General features: G+C 39.6%; 2 protein-coding genes across 3 annotated transcripts; one reads left to right on the plus strand and one right to left on the minus strand.

Annotated features, from left to right (window-relative positions):
- Positions 1–30: 30 nt before the first annotated feature.
- wdr6 (WD repeat domain 6) lies at positions 31–8941 on the minus strand. The gene is made up of 6 exons (XM_015967377.3): positions 8511–8941; positions 7231–7365; positions 4340–6917; positions 4005–4082; positions 2556–2672; positions 31–2436 (listed from the first exon to the last, which is right to left on the minus strand). Exons 1-6 carry the CDS (start codon positions 8578–8580, stop codon positions 1620–1622), a joined length of 3795 nt encoding a protein of 1264 aa, XP_015822863.1. The 5' UTR covers positions 8581–8941; the 3' UTR covers positions 31–1619.
- Positions 8941–23788, plus strand: LOC107390601 (uncharacterized). Of its 2 annotated transcripts, none has more exons than XM_015967423.3 (4): positions 8941–9557; positions 21646–21692; positions 21813–21972; positions 23308–23788. In XM_015967423.3, the coding sequence occupies exons 1-4, from the start codon at positions 9227–9229 to the stop codon at positions 23667–23669; spliced, it is 900 nt and encodes a 299-aa protein (XP_015822909.1). In that variant the 5' UTR covers positions 8941–9226; the 3' UTR covers positions 23670–23788. The 2 variants fall into 2 exon arrangements, with proteins under 2 accessions (XP_015822909.1, XP_015822910.1); XM_015967424.3 differs by lacking the exon at positions 8941–9557 and adding an exon at positions 15284–15820.
- Positions 23789–23874: the final 86 nt, after the last annotated feature.

Consider the following 23874-nt stretch of genomic DNA (forward strand, 5'->3'; position numbering starts at 1 on the left):
GTGGCGATTCTGGAAAAAAACATCCAAACAGAAAGGGGGCAGTGTTTATTTAGTCACACTTTTCTCCATTTTCATCTTTGCAAACAAAACAAAGAAGCACGTTTTTATAGAAATTGTAAATTCTTTGGCAGCAATAATATCAGATGTTGATACTGGCTAACCTTTTACTCTCGGTGCTGAACAGTTCCCAGATTCTAAGAGATGCTGAGGTCAGGTTTTGTGAAGGGTCACCTGAGCATACCTGCTCGGACACAACCAGATAACACCTCCGTGTGGAAGCTTTTCCTTTCTTTACTTCCAGAATGTGCTGAAGATCTTTAAAAAAGAAACCCCAACAGATTCTGACAAATCTACTTGTGTTAAAAAACAGCGGAATGTTGAAAAATATTCTTGATCATGTGTTGAAGTGGTATGTTTGAGCAATGAAAATCATTTCAGGATTTTCTGAATACCATCCATCCATCTATCGTCTGAACCCGTTTTGTCCACGTAGTGGCGCCTATCTCCAGCGGTCAACGGGCAATCAGGCGGGGTACACCCTGGACAGAGAGCCAGTCCATCGCAGGGCAACACAGACACACACAGGACAATCAAACACACACACACACACACCTAAAGACAATTAAGACAGGCCAATTAACCTAACAGTCATGCTTTTGGACTGTGGGAGGAAGCCGGAGTACCCGGAGAGAACCCACGCATGCACAGGGAGAACATGCAAACTCCATGCAGAAAGATCCCAGGCCGGGAAGCGAACCCAGGACCTTCTTGCTGCAAGGCAACAGCTCAACTCCACTGTGCAGCCATTTTCTGAATACCTTCAACCCAAATTCTTTTAATGATTTACAAATGGCAACTTGCTTTTTCTCCTCAGATGGAAACAGGTGCAAACTGTTTGAGCCCATAACACACACACACACACGCACGCACGCACGCACACACACACACGCACACACACACAAGTTAAACAGTTTCAAGCACAGACTCTGCATCTTTTAAGGAGCAAGATTTGGCTCCAGATTCCCAAAGTGGATATATGAATAGTTTTAAATGGCAAAAATGCAAATTAAACTTGAGTTAGAAGATGTTTTATATTCTTACAGAACAGCAATAAGAGTTTGAATCTTTGAGCACTAAATGCTTTCTGCAGGTGTTAACTGGTTTTAGAAAAAAATCATGTCTAATTTTTTTCCACGCTGCTGGAAATAAATGTTCCTTTCAGAAAATTAAACAGGTGATTAGTGGGATAAAAATAAGATTATTAACTTATTTTTTAGCCAGATGTTAGTATTAGGACTTTTGTGTGTGTTCAATTAAATTCAAGTTTATTTATATAGCGCCAAATCACGACAAGTCATCTCAAGGCTCTTCACATAATAAACATTCCAATTCAGGTCAGGTCATTAAGCCAATCAGAAATAATGTTTCCTATATAAGGAACCCAGCAAACTGCATAACGTCACTTATAGGTGTCACAAGGTGTTACAAGTATTATCCTCGTAAAAACGCATTCACAACTCATAAATAAATTAACTTCATTTAAAAACTATTTCATCCAATACACAAATGGATATATTCAAAAGGATTCCACGTAGTTTGGTTATTTCTGTAAAGTCACATTAACTGGATAGTTTCTCTTCGCACACCTCAGCCTCCATTACTGTAGTCTCGATTTTTAGAAGTTGGAAGCCCTGGCCACAAGCCAGAACCCATCCCACCCTCTGTCCCTTTTTGCAGCTCTCACAGGAAGACTTTGAACCAGTTTTCCCGCCGGCGTCATTCCCCGTTTGATCACCGCTAGTCTCAAAGCATTTTCCATCGCTGTTTTCCCAAACTGGGTCAGGTTTCTCCTCACATTTTCCTTCCTCCTCTTCCCACACTGCCAGGTCTGCAGTATCAGCAACATGGGAGCACAGCGCCCCACGGTGGGTGATGCTGGTACCGCTGACCCTCCACAGACAGACCCTCTGATCTGAGGAGGTAGAAACCAGACATCCAGGGCTGAGGAGCTTCAGGGCAGTGAGAGGGGCAGCGTGGGCCAGCGGGACGTGGGACTGAGAGTGCAGGTGAACCCGAATCTGATTAGGAGACCAAACCTTTGTCTGTGGGAACATGTCAGCATTAGAAATCTGTAAAGATCCTCTGTTACCACTAGTCTTCCAATCTTCTGGGTATTGCACCCTAATCATAGACACTGTCAGCTGCCCATCATCTCCTCCACTTGCAACAGTTACTAGGCAACCGCCCTCTTGTCGTCCCCGCTTCTCTACCCAAACAACCAATGAGTTGATGCCGCTCTGGTGGGCGGGAATGTCGAGGCAGGGGATTGGTGGGGTTGGAGCACCACTTGAATTATCAATGGATAAGAAATGAGCTTCAGTCAAATGCCACACAGCGATTTTCCCATCTGTAGCAGCGCTGAACAGCAGTTTACACCTGGGAGAGACAACAGTAATGATTGCTATTCAGGAAGAACTGCTAAAATAATCAAAAAAGAGCTAAATTCAAATAAACAAATGACCACATTTTAGTTGCATTCATTCTAAGAGGCTCACCTGTTGCCCTTTTCATCTTCCAGGCTGCAGGTAGCGACACTGAGCACACAGCGCTGGTGGTGAAACGTCTCCCACAACAAGTCAATTTGGTTTTTACCTTCGCAGACTGCAAACAACCTGGGAAAACAGCAAAAAACGACATGTGTAGGTAAATAACAGAAACACGTTGATAATTTCAGCTGCATAAAAACAAGAGTACTACATAATCTACCTTTAGGTCATTCATCCCCGCTTCTGTAAGAGTGTAAAACTCCTCAGTTTAACTGGTACTGGCATTATCCTGGTACACAATAACCTAAATGCAATACTCCGTTCATGTTCAATACTTGTGCAATACCAGATTTACATATTACGTCTGTATCCCTTACAGTGCAATACCCAAATTATATTTTATTGCACAAAAAAACGAACCAACTTTAAAGAACTTCTAATGCTGTTTGAACAGAAGAGGATTAGGGCCACTGAAAAGAAAAAAAATCGGACTTCAAAGGGAAACTTTGCTGTTTTGGCTTGCTTTAATCACCTATTATTTCTCTTTTTAATTCACCGTCGTAAAAATTAAACAAACTCTTCTCCTCGCTGTGCGCTTGTCTTTTTAACACCTTCTAACGGCTGAAACATCTCCTCAGCCTTCATTAGTGTCTGTAGGAGTGGTTGATCACTAAATCAAACAAATCAGCTGTGTTTATGATCCAAAACATCCAGGAAACGTGTCTCCAAACTCGTGATTCAGAAAACTTGCGATGTTGACTCTAGTATGACTCTTATTTTGTCATAAGATAAATGTTTTTTTGTTTTTTTGTTGTTTCTTCTGAAGCTCCACCGTGACGAATATGTTGCACTAAATGCTAAACAGCTACAGCTCGTCTGTTGTGAGGTGGACACATGGATAGCGTGACTTTGTGAGACTTCAGGGCGGCGCTTTGAAGTGGCTGAAGTTGCAAACAGGCCATCCTGCTCACAGGGCTGGAGGGGGCTGACTTTACATCAAACCTGTAGTCACACACTGGCTCAAGAAAATGATTTACAAATATGAAAAATTTGCTAAATATGCCTTTAATTTTACTAATCTGAGATGAATCTCAGAATTCCAATTCGATTTCTGAGATTTAAGTGAGAATTCTAAGATTAACGTCAGAATTTAGAGATTAAAGTGAGACTTGTGAGAAATTAATGTCAGAACTCTGAGATTAAACTCAGACCTTTTTCTGAGAAATCTAACTTTAAATTAATCTAAGAATTATGAGAGATTAAAAACAGAATTCTGAGATTGTCAGAATCATCAGAACAAAAAAAATCTGAGATTAATATCAGAATCTTGAGGAAAAGTCAAAATTCTCAGATTAAACTCACAATTCTGACACAATGTGAGAATTGTTTTCTTTTCGCTTGCCCTAATCCTCTTCGGTATTTGTCTCCAACTCCCAAGAATAAATTATTGAAACCAACCTGACAGCTCCATCACTGCAGGACAGCACCAGAAGCACACAGCCAGAGTTTTCCTCCACAATTTCCATGGACAGGTACCTAAAAACACCAAAAATACACGGAACACTTGGTCAAACACAAGAAACCTCACACAGGATTAAATTAATCTCATACTTTGGGCAAGGCAGCTTTAATATATAGCACATTTCATACACAGAAGCAAGTCAATATGCTTTGCATGTGTAAGAACAGCAAGAACAAAAACATTAAATCACTGTGACATTAAACAGTAAATGATGAAATCAGATTTAAAACACACAAATAAATTTAGATGTAGGACTTTAGTCATAACTTGCCTGGTTTCTGGGTCCATTTTCACCGTCTTGTGTCGGTTCCGCCTCTTCTCCCACTCCGTGTCCAGGCGGTGGCCTCCCACCTGGATCACCTGACAGGAAGGAGCCGGCCTCTTTCTGGGCCAGGTGATCAGCAGACGGTAACACTGAATCTGAGCCCGGCCGCCGGCTGACAGCAACAGGGCAGAGAGAGACTTTTCACTCCCACCTTCTGGGCGTTTTATCGCCGCCAGCGTTCGCACGCCGGATATGTGGTCAGTGATTACGGAGAGAAGTTTGACCATGCCAGAATCTGGGTCAACAGCCAGGACAGCTAAGCTAGTGTCCTCTCCTCCTGTGACCACTATCTCCCAATGCCTTTTCTCTCTTTCTGCCTTATTCGTGTCGCCTTTTCCAAACTCGATCCTCCCCAGCCTGCACACACACCAGATCCCCCTCCCATGGATGCCTTCCCTCAGGCTCCATCCCTCACTCCTTTCCTCTTTCCCTTCCCAGCCGAGCATTTCTTCTGGAGGTTGTGAAGTCAGGATCGCCCCCTGCTTGATGAAGACCAACGCTCCATATCCGGGCCAGATCCTTGTGTGCGCCGGCCAGATACTCCAAGAGCGATGGCCCCCACCACACGGCACCGCCATCAGCCTCTCCTGCCTCAAAGGGTCCCAAACCACAAAATGGTTGGCGTGGAAGCCAGCAATGACAAATCTGGCTTCCAGCAAACTCTGTTCTCCCTCACTCTCACTGTCCTCCTCTTCCTCCTTTACTGGAACTTCAGACTGAAGAAATAAAACTCTTTCCAGCCACTCCATTCCTTTACAGGCCCGCTGAACTCTGAGCACCTCCAGCTGAAACCTTCCTTCATCCTCGTTGCTGACTTCAGATCCACGGCTCCCTTTAGGGTCCATAGGCGATGTTTGATTGACTCTGGAAATCCTTACACAGCCATCTTTACCGGTGCTGTACAGCAGCCCTCGATACTCACACACAGACGTTACACCCTGCTTCCCGTGCACCCCAACCAGGCAGCTCAGAGGCTGCAACTCGTGAAGTTCCTGACTTTCTTCTGCTTCGATCTCTCCACTTAGTTCGCCTGCTTGTTCGTCTTCTCCTAATTTCCTGTTCCTCAACAAATCTTCATCATACAAAAGCAAAGAGCCTCTCCTGTCCCCACAAACCCAGATCGCCCTCTCTGAACAAGCATGCAGGCGAACGGCGGCTGTGATCCAGCGCTTAGAGCAGCGAGGAAGAAGGAAAGGTGGAAGAGGCGTTAGCTTAAGAGTTAAAGAACATGTTACCTTTACTCCTATCTCTATTTTCCAGCGATAGACAAGTCCTTCATTTCCTGATGCTAGTAAATATACATCGTTTCTTTCTTTTTGCCAAATGACACTATGGATCTTCCCTAATCCAGCCGACAGACACACTCCAGACTGAGGCTGGGAAGTAGGGAACACCTTTAAGGACCCACTGAGGTTTCCTACAGCACACAAACTAAACGTGGAGGCTGAATCCTTCACATCGGCAGTTACTGTATCCATGACACAATAAGAACCAAACTCAGGGGACCCTTGCCACAATGTCTCCCACTTTCCATCGCTGTATTGGCAAACTATTCCTCTGTCGGTGCAAGTGACAAACTGACTCCCGCTTGTGTTTTCATTCCCCCCCCCTGCTATACAAACTACCTTAGGCAGGCCGTGATCAGGAAGTTTCAGATCAGTAAGCTTCTCTGTAGTTGCTTGTTCACCATCTTCTACTCTCCACAGCCTCAGCCCTCCATCAGCTCCCCCAGTAGCCACCCACTTCTTATCTGCTGCCCCCACGCTTATCGCCAGAGCACGGACGCCCCCCGCTCGATGGCCCTTCAGTGTTCGAACCACGTTCCCACTTCCAGCTAAGTTCCAGACTAAGCAGGCCCCGTCCTCCCCTGCACTAAACACTCTCCCTGGAGAAAGACACACAGAGAACACTCTGGCTTGGTGGCCATAAAGGACTCGTAAACAAGTTGGGTCCAACACCCCACATTTCCCTCCAGGGCCACCCAAAGCACCTACATCCCAGATCCGCACGCTGCGGTCATCAGAGGCTGAAGCCAGATACCCATTCTCCCGGAGGTAAGAGATGCTGAAGATCACGCCGCTGTGGCCCAACAAATGTCGTTCAACTGGGGCTTTAAACCCAGAATCCTTCATTTCGTGACATCCCCCTGGTTTCCAAATGACCAACTGGTTGAAAACAGTCCCCCCTACTAAGACAGTATCCACCCAGGATTCATGAACCAGGAGAAGGGCAGAATACAGCAAACAGCCCTCTAAACAAAAACACTCAACCAGAGTACTTCCTGTATGAACATCCAGGAGAAGAGCACCATTGTGAGCGACAGCCACACAGAGTAGTGACTGTTCTCCTCCTGAGAGCCAGCGAGCGTCCAGAGCCCAGTCCTGCAGCTCCAAGAGGGCACCCAGGATCTCCAGATGCAGGTGTTCCACATCCTGTGAATCCACATGGAGCCTCACTAGGCGCACAGCTTTGCCTCCAAACACCAGCACGTCGTAGAAGTTCAGCTCTGTGGCAGAACTCTTTACTAGGAGATGAGAGTGGAGAGGAGATCTCATAAATCTGTTTGTAATGACACCCTAAACTCTAAATCTCTAAAGCAATAAGAGGTTGTGAGTGATTTGAATCAATTAAATGCAATCAGACATTTAATGTGTTATTTTAATTTGTTATATTGGTGTGTTTTGTGCTTAATGTTTTAAATTTTGTGTAAAAAAATACAACTTTTCTGTTGGCTGCTTTCAAAATCATCAGTTATTTGCACAATCATTTTCATTATATTTGTAAAGACAAAGCAATTTCTTAAAAGAATGATAACAGCAAGAACTTGCTATTCTAACCATGTTCCTTCTGGCTCAGGGTCTCTGGACTTCTTGGTCTTATCCCGTGGATTCTGTGATGTAGGAGCACACTCAGCGAGGCGCGGGCTTTTGGGTGAGGCTGGAGACTGTATACTGACAAAACTGGACCTTCACCTGGCAGGATGGAAAGAAAAAGACAATTTAAGACCGTTAAAGGGGACAAATTACGCAACATTCACCTTTTGCATCCCTTTATGCTGCTACTTGCCTCTCTTCTGCCTCAGTAAACAATCCAGTCAGTTGTGAAAAAAAAATCCTTTTTCTGTCGGTGTTTTGTTTAGGAATTGTGTCTAAAACAAGAGGTTTCAAAAAGTCCCCATTTGTAATGTCAAAAACGAGGAAATTAGCACAGAACCAACCCTCAACTCATCGAGCTTGAGCAGCGTCTCTACTCTGAGCCTCTCTCAGATATTGGAGCTCTTCAGCTTATAGCAGCCTGAGCAAGGGATGAGTGTTTTTGAATTGAATTGAGTGGGTGTGGCCAGTTTTAGACTATTTTCTTAAAGTGACAGAGCTCTAAAACGGCTCATTCTAGAAGGTATTGAATAAAACTTCTCAAACTGCTTAATGTGAGGAGATTTAGTGCAAAATGGTCAGAAACGTGTTTTGTAAAAGCCATAGATCTAAAATACCATAAGAAAAAAGTAATATGTTTCCTTTAAGTGATCTTTTATAAAGGTTATGAATCCTAATGTGGATGAATCATTATTGTTTATATTTAATATTCTTTAATAGTTGTTGAATAATATTTAATCTGTGCAAGGTATGGCAGCCAAATGATTATAAGGTGAACTATTTTACTTTACCCTATAAACCTGTAAAATGTTAAATATATCCTTTGATCAGCAATTACATTTATTATTCATTCCATCTACCAGGATATTTGTTTAGACTTTTGATGCTCTTGTCATCGCTCAAAGCCTGTAACCTGCTTCTCATTATTACAATATATCACTTATTTGTTTGGAAGCATCTCAAGTGTTTTCACTTATTCATGATCATTGGACAGAAGGATCATTGGACGGTTGATAGATAGTTCCAGAATGAATATATAAAGGTTATACAGTGTGACCTAGTCGTCAATATTAATAAAACGGTGGCCACGACTGATTAAGCTCAACAGTTTCTGGTTCAACAGCACAAAAAACTTCAGACACTTCAACAAACTTACTTCCAAAATACATTTATACATGACTTTTGCCTTCAGCATATGGCTATAAGTAAATAGTTCCATGATTAAAATCAGAGCTGTAACTTACCAGTGAGTAGAAACTTGTCCTGAAGGAATTCCAAAGCTGTGATTGGAGCAACAAGGGCGACGGTCTCCATTTTTGTTGTTTTTATAGAAAAGTTGGTCGTTTTTACTTAAACAGCATGATTAATAATCCTTTAAGTCATGATTTCTTACTCGTGTGTTGAACATGATTAGGTCAGATATGGCGTTATACATAAAACATAAACAACAACTTACGAGCAATCAGTTAGCAAACAAGCTAAAGGGAGGAACATTTATCTAGTTTGACGTCGATAAACAAAAAAAAAACTGAAATTAGCTCTTTCAATGACAAAACAAAGTTATGTTTAGTTTCCTGACGTTCAAATACAGTTCAAACACATTTCGGCTATAAATTCTAACAATTGTATTGAGTTCTATGAGAAGCGTTATGGTCCACATGTGTTTATGTTCCGGATGTGCGGATCGATACTAAAGTATCGATACTCCGAATCTGGCTATTTATGTTTTGGAATCGATACTGTCATTAAAGTATCGATATTTGAGTGATTTAAAGTTATTAATTTGCTGGTCATTCTTCAAAAATTACGTTTTTATGACCAGAACTACTTCTTCTTCCGCCAACCGTGGTGCGTGATACGGCACAATATAAATACTTTAACCCACCACTGGGGGGCGCACACTGGGCTCCCTGTTTATGTTGTCTGCTGCCGGAACCGGAAGCTCACGGTTTGGAAGTGCATGGCATGCGCGGTACTAGTCGGTCTGAACATGTCTGAACGCAAACGGAGTCATGTTTGGAGCAGTTTTAGCTCTTCTGATAAAAACAATGCAGTTTGTGACATTTGTAGGAAGACTGTGAGGCATTGTGGTAACACAACTAACCTAGTTAAACATTTGAAAGTAAACCATAAGAAAGCATATGACGACTTCATGGTGAAGAGGACAGAAGACGAGAGGAGTGAGCCAGGTGCTGCTGCTGCAGCTAGGGTGAAACAGACATCACCTGCAGCTAGGGTGAAACAGACATCACTCGTGGAGTCCTTTGGTGCATCAGGCAGGCATTATCCAGGTACAAAAGGAGAGAATATGGAGCTGTTTAGGACTGGAATGTTGTAGGCTTAGGTTTTCTGCTGTTGAATTTAAATTTAAACTGTATGGACTGCAATTAATAAATATCAAATAGCAGCATAAATTTAATTACCCTATTTTTGTCAGGTGATATTTCATGTAGAGTAGATTGATTTAAAGCGGATTACATACACCAAATGTTATTAAAATTTACACAAGGTCAAGAAAACATTCCTTAGACAGAAACAAAGTTAATAACATTTTTCAGTTAAAGTTGCGTTGTTTTATTCTCAATTAGTCAGCGTATTTTGACTTAGTAATTAACTGAATATTTCATATGTAGGCATAAATAAATGTATTTATTGTGCATTTTATTGGCAATTTTAATTTGAGCCAAAGCATTTTATATAAAACAGCAGTTGTATGTAAACTCCAATTTTCCTTTCTCCTCAGTGGACTCCACATGTTTTTTTTTTTTTTTTTTTTTTTTTTTTTTTTTTTTTTTTTTTATTGAACTTTTTCATTTACAAACAACATGGCATAAATTCCTTTGTTTTACATTACCTGGGATCAGGTGCAAAAAAGGATAACAAAAGAGATTTTGCGTAGAGAGCAAGAATATTTGTGAAGGAAACAATCTAACAAAAGATAAATAAATAAATTAAACAAACAAAAACAAAAAAAAAAAAGAGACAGAGCTAGGGCTTTGTTTTCAAATCATACTTTTCAAAAAGATTAAGGAGTTTCATTGCATGTTTACTTTTCATAAATTTAAGGGCTTTGGAGAAAGAAAGACACTCGTTATGAAATGCATAGAATCTAGGTTTCACCTTTCCATATCTACATTTGTGAATATAAAATTTAGCAACAATGATTATGTTATTTACCAGAAAGTCCCACTCAGTATTATCTAATATGGCTCCATAAATGACATCGTTCTCCGACAAGGGTTCAATACGCATCTTTGTGTATAGCCAGTCATGTATATCAGTCCAGAGAGCTTCAGAGTAGATGCATTGAAAAAATAAATGAACAGAGGTTTCTATATCATCACAAAATACACACTTATTTGTTTCAAAACCACATCTCTGTCGTAAGAATTCCCCAGATGGGTATACGTCATTTAAAACTCTATAATGGATTTCTTTGGCTTTTGGAGTTATAGGAAATTTGAGGTATTTAGAGCGTAATGAGTATATAATATCTATGGAGAAAATTTGTTTAATGGAATTTCTGAAAGGCAGTGAAGGGTGTGAAATATCATCAAGCATTTTTCTAATTGTTTTATTAGGAGTTTTAACACTCTTGAAGTCGAAGTTCCCAGCTACTAGATGAGGAAGAGCAGGGGAGACTGAATGAGAGTTCGAAACAATTTCTTGAATTAGATTTAATGTAGGAATAGGGATGGCTCTTATTGTGGAAGCGAATGAATTCTGATCAACTGTGATATTATATTTATGACAGAAATTCTCATGGGTCATCACACGCCCATCATTATCAGTTAAATGAATTAGGGACCAAATGCCTTTGTCCATCCAGTCCTTCTTATATAATGATTTGTTTTTAATTGTAATATATCTATTGTTCCAAATTGGCGTGTTGTGTGGAGTGAAATTATGGTTGTATAAAAGCTTCCAATATAAAAGGACTTGTTGGTGGAACTGGGATAATTTAATCGGAAGTTTCTTAATATTGAAATCGCATTTTAACAAAAGGTCAATGCCTCCAAACCTTTTGAAGATTTCCCTGGGTATATGATACCAGAAGCTTTTATTGTTAAAGAAGGATTTTAACCAGTTAATTTTCAGTGTTCCATCCATGATCTCAAAGTCTATAGCTTGTAGTCCACCATCTTTATATTCTTTGGTCATTTCTGCTCTCTTAATGTAATGCATTTTTTTCCTCCATATATAATCAAAGTTGATTTGGTTGATCTTTTTAATGGCTCTGTTAGGAATGGTCAGTGAATATGCGGGGTAGATACATCTAGATATGCTCTCCATTTTAGTAAGAAAGACACGCCCAAGTAAACTGATGTCTCTCAACAACCAGGAGTTTAGTTTAGTTTGACACTCTGCTATTGTTTTCCATATATTCAAGTTTTCCCTTTCAGTTGGGTCTTTGGATATATGTATTCCTAAGTATTTTACCGTTGACCTAATAGGAATGTTATATGCTTCTGTTAAATCACTTTGATGAATTGGCATTAACTCACATTTTTTTAAGTTAAGACTAAGTCCGGAGGCCTGGGAAAACACCTTAAGAACTTCTATTATCTTAGGAGTCTCTGTAAGATGTTTCATAAAAATAGTTGTGTCGTCTGCAAGTTGGCTAATGATTACAGGTAATCCCATAACATTTAAGGGAGCAATATCTGAATTTTTAATAAAGATAGAAAGCATTTCTGTAGCAATTATAAAGAGAAAGGGAGAGATAGGACACCCTTGTTTAACCCCTCTTTTAATATCAAATCGTGGTGACGTTCCATTTGGTAATGAAATAGAGCTAGTTGCATTATCATACAGAGATTCAATGGTAGCACAGAATTTGTTTCTAAAGCCTAACTGTTTTAAACATTGAAAGATAAAGGGGTGTTCAATAGAATCAAAGGCTTTATAAAAATCAAGAAATAAGATAAAACCGTCATCATCAATTAAGTGACTATAGTCTAGGAGATCCATCACCAAACGAATGTTATTGTGAATAGATCTACCTTTCATAAAGCCAGATTGGGAATCACTTATAATTGAGTTTAATTTGCTTTTTAATCTATTGGCATAGGCTAAGGTTACAATTTTATAATCAGTATTCAATAATGTTATGGGTCTAAGGTTATCTATAATTTTAGAGTCTTTACCGGGTTTTGGTATCAGAGTAATTAGGCCTTGTTTCATAGTGGGAGGAAAATATAAAGTATCAGTTGCTTCATTTAACATAAGAATAAATGGATTTTTTAACAGATCCCAAAAGTGTCGATAGAAATTAGACGTTAGGCCGTCACAACCGGGGGATTTATTTATGGCTAAGTTTTTAACTGCATTGTCTAGTTCAAGCATAGTAATATCAGCATCGCATAACTCTGCAAAATCATCATCTATACTCGGGATAAATTTCTTAATGTGATCGAAGAAAAAGTTTGAATCAGTCTCAGACAAGGCCGCTGAGTATAATTTGCTGTAGAAAGAGGTCAATTCTTTTGTAATTAAAGTTGGATCTGTACATATTTGATTTTGAATTAATAATGTTTTAATTGAATTTCTTTCTTGCCTTCTTCTTTCTAGTTGACAAAAATAAGCTGTGCTTTTTTCACCATCTTCAATCCATTTAGCTCTGGATCTTATGTAGGCTCCTTCTGCTTTTTTTAGATACATTTCATCAAGCTTACCTTGTAGAGTTAATAATTTTTGTTTGTCACTTTCATTTGGTGATGCCTTATTACAATACGTATTAATTTCTTTAATTAGATTAAGTTCTGCTAGTTTATTGTTTTTGTGAAATGATTTCCCAAAATGGATGGAGAATTCTCGAAATTTGAATTTTAGAAACTCCCACTTTGACACATAAGACCCTATAGTGTTATCAGCCATCACTTCAGTGATTAGAGATTTAATACCATCACAGTATTCATGAGAAGTTAGTAATGCAGAATTGAATTTCCAGTAGCCTTTATTTCTGAGTCCACCACCAGGAGGCGCAAATTTCAACTTTATAACTGAGTGATCAGACAGAGGAGCTGCTGACATGCAGCAGTCTGAGACATGAGATGTAACTGAAGCAGAAATTAACCAGAAGTCAATCCTAGATTTTAGGTTATTATTTGGTTTGAACCAGGAGTATTGTTTAAAATTAGGATTTGCCAGGTGCCAGGGATCTACTAAGCTGTGATTGCCACAGAAATTAGATAAGGTGGAATTATGAGAACTATGTTGACACCTAGAAGGGTATCTATCCAAATGCTCATCATAAACCATGTTAAAATCACCTCCAACAATAATACTTGCACTTGGGTAGGTTAGTTTTAGATTAGTGATATTGTTAGAAAGTTCTGTAAGCAAGAGTTTATTTTGATTTGGGTTGTTAAAACCATAAATATTAGCCACAATACAATACTGGTCATCACTATTTAAAACACAGATTAGCCAGTGACCATTGCTGCTAAATTTAGAAGCTACTAATTTCCAAGGAGAATTACAAAATAGAATGGCCACTCCTGCTGATTTGGTGGAGCCGTGGTCAAAAAGAATTTTATCCCCCCATTGATTAATCCAGAATTTTTCGTCCTCCTGTTGTGAGTGTGTTTCTTGTAATAAAATAATGTTAGCTTTCTCTCCCTTACAAAACAAAAAAATAGATTTTCTCTTATTAATGTTTCTTAAGCCCCTAGCATTCAAAGAGATGCAAAACAGATTAACATTCATTATTAAACTAACTAAACTAACTAGCAACTGCTAGAGAACAATAACTTCAACCGACTTTTGGAAAAGTCTGCGAAGAAAAAAGGACATAAGGCTCAAAAAGGCACAAAAGGATATGTTAATGTCCCTTCAATATTTTGAATTATTGGACCATCCGGACCGTATTTAAGTCTTCCTGTTCTTCAGACCGTGATTTTGTGACCATCGATGTAACCGTCTCCTCCTCTGTAGTACGCTCGTTTTCCAGCCGCCCGTGCTTGTTGAATTTTAGGCCACAGCGCCATTCGAGCCTCCCTGTCAGCTTTGCAGAGGTCTTCAATGAATCCGATCCCCAGTTCTTTGCAAATGGAGGAATCCTTGGTCATCTTCCACAGCGCGTCACGGTGTAATCTTTGTGTGAACTGGACGAGGACATGCCTGGTTCTTTTCTCCTCTCTTTTCCCCAGCCGATGAGCAGAATCCACGATATGGTTGATGTTCGGAGCCCATTCAGGTGAGATTTTTTTCAGCAAGTTTGCTATCATATCTCGCGTGTCTTCTCCTTCACGTTCCTTTAATCCTTTGACTCTGAGGTTCCATCGGCGTTTGTACCTCTCTAACTCCAGGACACTTTCCATTAGCATGGTGTTATCTTTTTTATTGACTGATACCTCTCGCTCCATGGTTTGTAGCCGCGTTTTACAGTCTTTGATCTCCGCTGCGTTGAACTCCACTGCTTTAGCCATGCTAGCTAGCATATTGGAGTTGTGACTAATTTGCGTGCCGAGGCCCTCCACTTTATCTGTGAGCTTTTTTATCGCTTCAAGGATGGCCTTCGTACCTTCATCTGTAGTCTGGTCCTTCATTTTGGTGGTTGTTTTGTTCTTTGCCGGAGAGAAAGGGTCTTTCCTTTTGAGGCTCTCAGCCGAAGTTTCCATCTTTGCTGCGTAGTTGTGGTGGGTAGCGGCCGTGTCACGTTTTGAAGACGGTTCCATGGCTTAACTCTTTCTTAAAAGTGAATTTCACAATGATATAAAGCTTGAAATATCTGGTGAATATATCTGGATGGTCAGGTTGTTGAATAACTGGGACAAATAGATTGCGTTCAGAATTTGTGATGCACCCGCTCCGCCATTTTGCCGGAAGTCAGTGGATTCCACATGTGTTTATGTTCCGGTTCCTGCCGTATTTCAACCTATCAGGCCACTGTATCGGCTTCCTAAAACCTGATTGGCTGTAGGAAATAAAACGGTCATGTTTATTGGCTAAATGCAACGCGTGGCGAATGAGTGAAAAGTAGTGATGCATTTGTGTGTCTTTGTAAAAGACAACATCGCTTCATAATAAGATTTTGACGAACATTCATCGTTTACGTTTGTTTAGATTGTTTTGTTTCCCTTCTGGTGAACATTAAATATCAAAATTTCCATTTTACTCACGCACTATTGGATGTTGTCTGTCTGTTTTAGTTGGCAGTTTATAATTTTTCAAAATAGATTGAACTCATTATATATAGCATTTTTCTATTTTCCCCTCCTTTTTGCGGTACGAGCGCTATGAACGGACCTTCGTAGAGAACGCGAATGCATCACAAGGCAGGATAATGGTAAAAAAAACTGTGGTCGTTTCGTTTGTGAGCGCGTACAGCTAACCTTACAGTTCGCTATGCCAGGAAAATGCAAATTCAAGGATGCTTGGCTCACAAAAGACGCGTACAAGGACTGGTTGGTGAAGGATGCCGATGACATTCATTTCGCTCGGTGCAGGGCCTGCTGCAAATCAATCAAACTTCAGGCCATGGGCGAGGCTGCTCTCACCAGCCACGCAGGGGGAGCTGGCCACAAAGCATCGGTCCGAAAGCTAATGGAGGGTGAGAGAGAGGGAGTTACTGCAGGGAAACTAAAATGACTCCATGCATGTGTATGTTTGTTTACTTTTCTTATTTGCAGCAGATGTGTTGCTACCTAGTATTTGCAGGTGCAGTCAATAGCCAACAAATACATCTGGATTGTTGCATCCTGGGCTGCAAGTTGCTTTGGATCAAAGGGTCTGCCAAATGAGTGCATGGATGAATAAAAAAATATAAACATTTCTAAATAGCTCACAGGTATTTGGGTGTGCACGTCTGTTGATTAGACCCTGGAGCATCCCCTCCCTAAACAAACTTTTAGCTTTTTACATATTCTTAAAAAAAAACTTTAACATCTTTAACTTTTTGTTTGAAAAAAAATTGTAAAATGGAATAATAATGTTTTTACTTTAGTTGTATTACATAGGTGTTAGTAGATATTTAAAATATTGTAATAACTAAAAAAGTATATCCTTAATGTAGAGTTAATGATTAGCTACTCATTTATTAAATGAGCAATAAGATGTGATATTCCATATAAATATGAAATATCAATCTGATTGGCCTTTGAATATTTAATCAGAATACTTTAGTTTCTTTGACTTATCCAGGGAACACACACTTCACATTAATTCAGACAGAGTCAAGAATATAGTTATAAAAATAATTTTAATTCTATTTTCTAAACTAAATTATTGTACAGGAAAAGTATGAATGAAATGATGGTTGTACATGATGACAGATGATGAATGAAATGGTGGAATGTAAGCTAGATGTTTTAGCAAAACCTTTCTTAAGTGTTCAGAGCCGGCCCAAGGCATATGCCAATGAAACAACTGCTTTGGGCCCTGACGCCCACCAGGGGCCCCTCAAGAGCACCAAGATAAGGTTAAGAATTTTTTTAATACCTTTAAATAATACAAACTAATAATACGGTATTTCATTAGAAAAAAACGATGTATCTTCTATAGTGTCATTTGGTTTCGTTATGGTGCAGCACATTAGGGCTGCAACAACGAATCGATAAATTCGATGAAAATCGATTACTAAAAGCGTTGGCAACGAATTGCGTCATCGATTCGTTGTGTCGCACAACTCTTCCAAAAGCGCCCCCCCCCCCCTTCCCGCCCGCCGTTGCGCGCAGACCAGAGCAAGTCAGATCAGCGCGAGGGAGAGCCGCAGATCAGCGGGAGGGAGAGCCGCAGATCAGCGTGAGGGAGAGCCGGCAGATCAGCGCGAGGGAGAGCCGCAGATCAGCGTGAGGGAGAGCCGGCAGACTTGCGCTGCTGCGAACCGGTTCCGCATTGTTGCACAGCGATCCAGGCAGCTGCTTCCAGCGCACGGTCCATTCTCAAAGTGGCGCAACCAAAAAACTATAATTAGCACACGATCGTTCATGTCCGCACATGTTCTCTATTTTCTGTCTTATTTGTGCCTGAAGCGCGCTACTGCGGAGCTCATCACCTGTGCTGCGGTGATTTCACCTCACGCAGCATCGAAAACGCGCTCTCCGCTTTATGGTCAGGAGATCCCTTTGATCTGCTCAAAAGTAACTGATGAGGTGAAAAGGTAAGAATCCAGGCAGCAGTTTTTCTGGAGAATTAAGAGGAGATGCAGGAAGATGAGAGACAGACAGGACAGGAAAATAGTTCAATAAAAACAAGAAAACAAAACAAAGTGTTGAAAAGTCAAATGTAGGTAGATTTATCTCCACTACACGTTTTTACCAGTAAAAAACAATAAGTTATACACATGTAATATTTATACATCTGATACAATTCAGATCACCTTCAAAACTCAGTCACACACCCAGGGCCGTTTCAAGACATTTTGGGGGCCAAGGCAAAATGCCCCCCCCCCACCCCCCCAATAACTGGGCTCCCCAGAAGCCTCTGTGTAATTCATACCCTCTCCAGGAGTATTAGTTATACAGTGTTTATAAAAGCCCCTCAGACATTACTGACATGTTCTAATATTATCAGATGAAAAACTAAATTATCAGACATGCTGTCTCATCTGCTTCTTTTATAAACTTGCAAAAAGTAACAAAACCATTTGAAAGCCACTATTTGTGGATTCTCTGAAAGTTTCCATGGAGTGTGTGACAACTTATTTTTTCATTGACCCTATCGTCTAATCTCACAGCTGAAACAAGCATCCTTAATAATCTGTGCACAGGAAGCTTACCGATGCTGTAGTAAAACAAAAGGTATTATAATTTATTATTAATAAAACCTTGTTGCAGCACTAAAGCAGAAAAATTAGATTTTGCATTAAATATGCAAAATATTTACATATGAATTGTTTTAGAGCCCTTTAATTGGCAGAATCTGATATTAATTTAGTTCTTACAAAAAATGGGTCCCAACATGGTTTGTGTGGCGTTGCCATAGTGTGACGTCATAGGCACAGATCCCCTGTCCTCTTGTTTGGAAATGGAAATATGGTCACCCTACATTAAACAAACTGTCCACCCGGGCTTTTGCACTGCACAGAGACGCTTCGCTGCCTACGACTGAACGTCAGTTGAGAGTCAGTCTCATGCAGAATGACCAATGAAGAGAGGGCCTCAAGTTAAGACCCTCTCCTCATTGGTCAGTCCACACGTGGTGGGTCAAAGGTTACTCTGGGCGGGTTACGTGTTGTCAGGCATTCAAGTATTGAGTATATTTACTGCATATTACAGTAAAATATTCTGTATGTGACCACATTATGGTGATCCTTGGGTCGTGATGATGGAGCCCTTGAATATTGTTGCCCAGGGTACAACAAAGTGTTAATCTGGCCCTGGTTCCGCCGTCACATTCCCGCAGAAACTGGTTGATCACACCGGGGCCAGACTACTAGCATGTGGTTTTACAACCACAATGTCCTCAGAAGCAAAAACGCTTTTAAAAGGGAGGGAGGAGTCCTAACTGTTGCTGCAGGCGTGTTGTGTGAGAGTGCAGTTATATACTGGTTAATATATTTTTGGGTTCAGTTGCTTTCATGTGGCCTAATGTGTGTCTATTTGGGATCATTGGAATGATCAGCAGCATTTCTTGATGTGACTTTATGGCAGTTGCCCAGGGCATCATCGCAAGGAGGATGGCATTCATTTACTTTTGTTTTATTTGGTATTTTTTCAGTCATTTTTGGAAATAGTGATCATTTTTGATTAATTCACAGCCTATGTTTAATTACATTTAAAATAAATGTCAACAGATGAGATCAAACAAAACAGATGAGAATTGCCCTTAAGCTGTTTAACTTGGACCAAGCATTTTAGGTCACAGATAGATGTAGCTTAGGGTCTCTGTCTATACACCTTATAAGACAATGTAGGTGATGGCATGTTGTTTTTCTGCTATTGAACTGTTTTCTAATAATGTTGTGTTAAATAAAGTGAAGGAAGGAGAGAAATAACATTTCCCTAGCAGTTTTTAAAAATTTCCCCATGTAATCCGATTAATCGATTAATCGTGTCGAGACCCCATCCGATTAATCGATTATCCAAATAATCGTTTGTTGCAGCCCTACAGCACATTTATCATTTTAAAAACAAAACCCAACTTTGTAGATTCAGTGTTGGTCTCCTGGTTTTACTTTCAAATAGTTCAATGAATGCAGTATACCACACTTAAATAACACTCAGCATTTGAAAATGCTAATTAGTTAGAGGATTTTTGTTGGTTTGCTGAGCCTGTAAAGTCAAAATCAATATCCATAATAACACCTGTAAGCTAATTACAAAAGACATGCTATATAAGTGGTGTGGCCTACGATTGATGAATCATCTGGTGTTGACTTGGTGGTATTGGGGACATCAAAGTTAACCTGCTTAGAGCCCCAATAGTATCTGAGAGAGCTTGTGGTGTCTGGGTTGTAAAATCAGTTTGGCTGTATGGTTTAATAAGCTAATGTTTGTTTATAAAACCATCCGGCGCAATTTGTGCCGATCTACGCACCCTTGTGTGGAGATCCCCAAGCGATCCAGGGGGTCAGGAGGTTGAGATGGACACTGCCGATGGCGTGGACCTCTGGTACCGGAGCCCGTAGGCAGCTCCCATTACGACCCTTCTAGTCTGGGTTAACTTCAGGTGATGGCAGGAAGCTGGAGTGTCTATTTTGCGTCTAAGGCTGTTCAGTGGCTCTTAAAAGAGCCGTTGTGTCTGAAATCACTCGCAAGCGTTGCAGAGAGGCTTTGACCTTGAGGTCAAAAAGATAGGATGGTCTCAAAATGCTTGTTCACCCAGTTGGCCTTATCAAGTGAACGGCGAAGACTAGATCAGGAAGTGATTCCTGTTTTTATCAGATTTGTTTATAAATTTGGCAAATCAGAATTTGACACATTTAAGAGGGCGTCAACAAAGATACCTCAGAAATCACGCCTTCACGCAGATCCTCAGAGAGGTTAATTCTCAGTGTGAAGTGGAAATGTGTTTACACATTTATGTTGAGTGAATGTTAAAACATTCATTTTAATCTTATGATGTATGAGTATACTGACAGATTAACTTGTTAAAGCAACAAATACTGACCTGGTGTAATTTAAGATCTGAAATGGACCATTGCAGTAAAAATATTCATTTTAACACATCATTGATTAATGATTATTATTATTCAAACATTTTGGGATTTAACAAGAGATGATTATCATTATATCATCATATATATATATATATATATATAATCATTATATGACACTTATGCAATTATCACGTTTTAAAAAGTCATTTATGATTCAAGGAAGATGAACTTTATTCAAGGTGAAAGTGCAGAAAAGTCTCTTCTTCTGCATCGCCTTGTCCTGCTAACTGATTTGGTTGCGAGGTCGTAGGTCTTTGCTTTTCTTGTTTGGAGGCCAGACAGAGGTAGTGCGTCCCTGGATGTGTGACGCAGTTTGTCTGCAAAGTAAAAGTTAATTTCTGGTCATTTTGATGAAATACTTGACCTTTGGTTATGCTACATAAATAAATAATGCAAGAGAAAAAATGATAAACTAATGAATCCTTAAATCAATAAGTCTGAGGTTAACTGTGTCAGATTGACAAAGTCAGACAAATCCATCTCTGTTTTCTAATCTAAACTCATTTCCTGTTTTGAAAGGCTGGTCCTGTGAGGCATTCGATGGAAACAAATTTTAAGTTTAGAGAAACATACTGATACACATAAGAAAGTTAATGATTAGATATTTTTGCCAAATAATTCAATTTAATACCATGCGGTAGAATCTAACCATTTCAAATAACCCATTTAGTCCAAACTTCCCTTTTTTATTTTATTTAAGACAAGTCTTAATGCTGTGGGTTTTATTAGTTGTAATTGCATGAAAACAATATAATAAATAAAAATAAATTCCATTAAAAGTGTTTTTCTATTTAAGGAGGTATTTGAAAAGGATAATTTGTTTATGGAGGTAAATTGTTTTTCTTCGTCTGAAATAAAGGAAATATTTGGAAGACTACAATGAAAAGTTGGCTGCATTTTTACTTGTTCAAATTTAAACGTCACAAAATATTAATGCTTTTTTCCCTCCAAAAGTATGCATCTGCTCAGATTTTGTTTTGTCGTGCAAACCCTTAACAATTGATTTTGTTTGTTTTAATGTCAGTCCACTTAATCTTGTTTACATAAAACATGAAATAATTTATTTGTCTTAAATTTAAATTGTTTAGATTATTCTTTTATTCAAATGCAATTTAATTATTATTTAAAGAATTATATTTAGCTGCAAAAAATCTGGTTACTGGGGCTCTAAATAATTTATAGGCCATGCAATATCTGCATCCACCACAAGGAGGCACTGTTTACTCAATGTTTTAAAATAATTCACCTTTTTCTCCCTTCTTTTACCTTTTCTTTAGGAAAATTAAAAAGCTACACTGAACAATTAAATGGCAGCGTGAACCAGGTAAATATGTTCATTAAAATATTATTTTGATATAAATTTATTTGAGGAGTCTCAATTTAAATGTAACAGAAATGATGAGTTTAAAGCCCTGCTTAAAACAATCACTCCATCTCCTTTCAGGCTGAAGGCAGCATAGCCATCTACGTCAAGCATGAAGCTTTGGATAGAATATCAGGCAACAGCTGGTCTCATCTGCACCAGAATCCCTCTCCAAACTCCGTCTCTCACAGTGCCGAAGTGAAGGATGCAACCTTTCCTGCCTCCTACTTTACTGCTCCAGGTACACTCACACACGAAGCTCTGCTGACTCAATATTTGTTGCCTAGAAACAAACCTGTAGCTTTTTGTCGTGGGGGAAAAAAAAGTCTGAATAAGCTTTGATTATTAGTCAAGAGGCCATTAGCATCAGATAAAAACAGTCATTGGGTCTGAGGGGGCTAGTTAAAGTAAAGCTGTCTCGCTGCAGAAGGAAAGTTTCAGAGCACCATTTGGTGGTTAGCTCATTGATGGATAATGATGTGAAAAGGGAGCCCAAATAATCATTAGCAGGCTTTTTAGGCTCTGAGAGACAATAAGCAGTGCATGTTAACAGTCTTAATGAAACCAGGTCATTCATAAAGACAATAACTCAATTATTATAATTTAAATACATTGTGTGTGTGTCTGTGATAGATTAGCCGACATACTTTGAGCGAAATTCAGAGGTAGTCTTATTTTTACAGAAGTCTGCAACTACAAAAAAATAAAAAACGTCTGCAGGGGTCTACATTAAAGCGTCTTTCTGGAGTATTTCTCTTATCTGATGGCACCATCTAGTGGCTGACAAGCGTATCACACAAAAATGCTCTGCTTTTTTAAGATGGCGACTTCACGTTTCTGTTTATAAATGTGCTTCTGTAGCCGACAAGCGGAGCTAAAACACGTTGTTTTACAAGTATTAATCTCATGTCATGTTGTGTTTCATTTATTTATATTTTAGAGACTTACTTGTCCGTGAAAAGTTCATCAACTCTGCATCAGCCGAGGTATTCCTTAAATTTGATGCGTCTAAGCGGTAGTCTAACGCTATTGATTAGTACTGGTCAGCGCTCAGTTTCCTATTGCACGGCGCTCTGCCGGGCAGGGGGCGTGCTTAGCAAAAAAAAAAAAAAAAAAAGAGAGACGTATTGCTTATATTATACCACAGTACATGATAAGATAATCACTTTTATGGATTTCTGACAAATCATACATAATTTCTGAAAGAGGAAAACTCCGGAAAGCAGTTTTAAAGTTGATCACACATAATAAAAACACAAAAGTACAAATAAAAACAACAATAAAAGTCACAGAGTGGGACATGTTGACCTGAATCTGCCGCCCCTGGGTCTGCAGCTGTGGACTATGGTGGAATTCACACCGGTGGAGGTGGGATTAATCAAATCCAAGCATTTTATTTCCAGATTGAACGAATAGCTCAATAAAATAAAATATTTAATCTTGTGCCTATCTCTGCTCTGGAATGTGTAAAATAGTATGATACAGGTCCGTAGGAGATATAGGTTTAGCTAAAGGCCACTTCACTTCACCACTAAAAATGAACCTTTCACCCTTTCTCATCCCAACCATCTCACAGGCACCTCTGGGCTCATCAGGCCACTTCTCAATCAATCAGAGAGCGAGAAGGACGCCTCTAGCCAGCACACAGCTCTGCACGACGCCGTAGACCTGTCAAAACGGGATCACCAACAGAGGACAGAAGCTTTAGAGGAGCAGCAGCAGATGAAGATCCTCGAGTGGGACAATCGGATGAAGTTGCTTGCTTGGGAAAAGGAGCTGATGAGGGAGAAAAGGAGAGCAGTCCGACAGAAGGAAAAAGCCTTCAGGATGAAAAAGATTTACTACAAGGCTAAATTAAGGAGGCTGGGCGAAGATGTGCCTCAGTCTTCTTCTAGCAGTGGTGATGAAGAAGAAAAACCATCTGATCTGACTGGCTGATTTGGTTTCACACTTTTAGAGCTCGTCTTGTGTTTGTGTTCTTTTTGCCCACGTGCCTGTAATATAGATTTATTTAGATTGATCACGTATTTCTAATTAAACTGGACTGCATAGCTTCATTTTTGTTTGTTTTTTAGTTCAGAGCCTGAAATCTTGGGTTGGCATCAAGAACCACAACAAATAAGCTTCCTTGTCATAAAAAATA

This window comes from Nothobranchius furzeri, chromosome 15, assembly GCF_043380555.1.
Source record: "Nothobranchius furzeri strain GRZ-AD chromosome 15, NfurGRZ-RIMD1, whole genome shotgun sequence".
Lineage (NCBI taxonomy): Eukaryota > Metazoa > Chordata > Actinopteri > Cyprinodontiformes > Nothobranchiidae > Nothobranchius > Nothobranchius furzeri.

What these genes read in the sequence shown, in the direction of transcription:
- LOC107390601 (XM_015967423.3), top strand. Translation starts at nt 9,227, where the DNA reads ATGGCATGCGCGGTACTAGTCGGTCTGAACATGTCTGAACGCAAACGG. An exon ending in ATCAGGCAGGCATTATCCAG is followed by an intron (nt 9,558 to 21,645) that starts GTACAAAAGGAG and finishes CCTTTTCTTTAG; the next exon opens with GAAAATTAAAAAGCTACACT. An exon ending in TAAATGGCAGCGTGAACCAG is followed by an intron (nt 21,693 to 21,812) that starts GTAAATATGTTC and finishes ATCTCCTTTCAG; the next exon opens with GCTGAAGGCAGCATAGCCAT.
- wdr6 (XM_015967377.3), bottom strand. Translation starts at nt 8,580, where the DNA reads ATGGAGACCGTCGCCCTTGTTGCTCCAATCACAGCTTTGGAATTCCTT. An exon ending in CCTGAGCCAGAAGGAACATG is followed by an intron (nt 6,918 to 7,230) that starts GTTAGAATAGCA and finishes CTCATCTCCTAG; the next exon opens with TAAAGAGTTCTGCCACAGAG. An exon ending in AAAATGGACCCAGAAACCAG is followed by an intron (nt 4,083 to 4,339) that starts GCAAGTTATGAC and finishes TGGTGTTTTTAG; the next exon opens with GTACCTGTCCATGGAAATTG.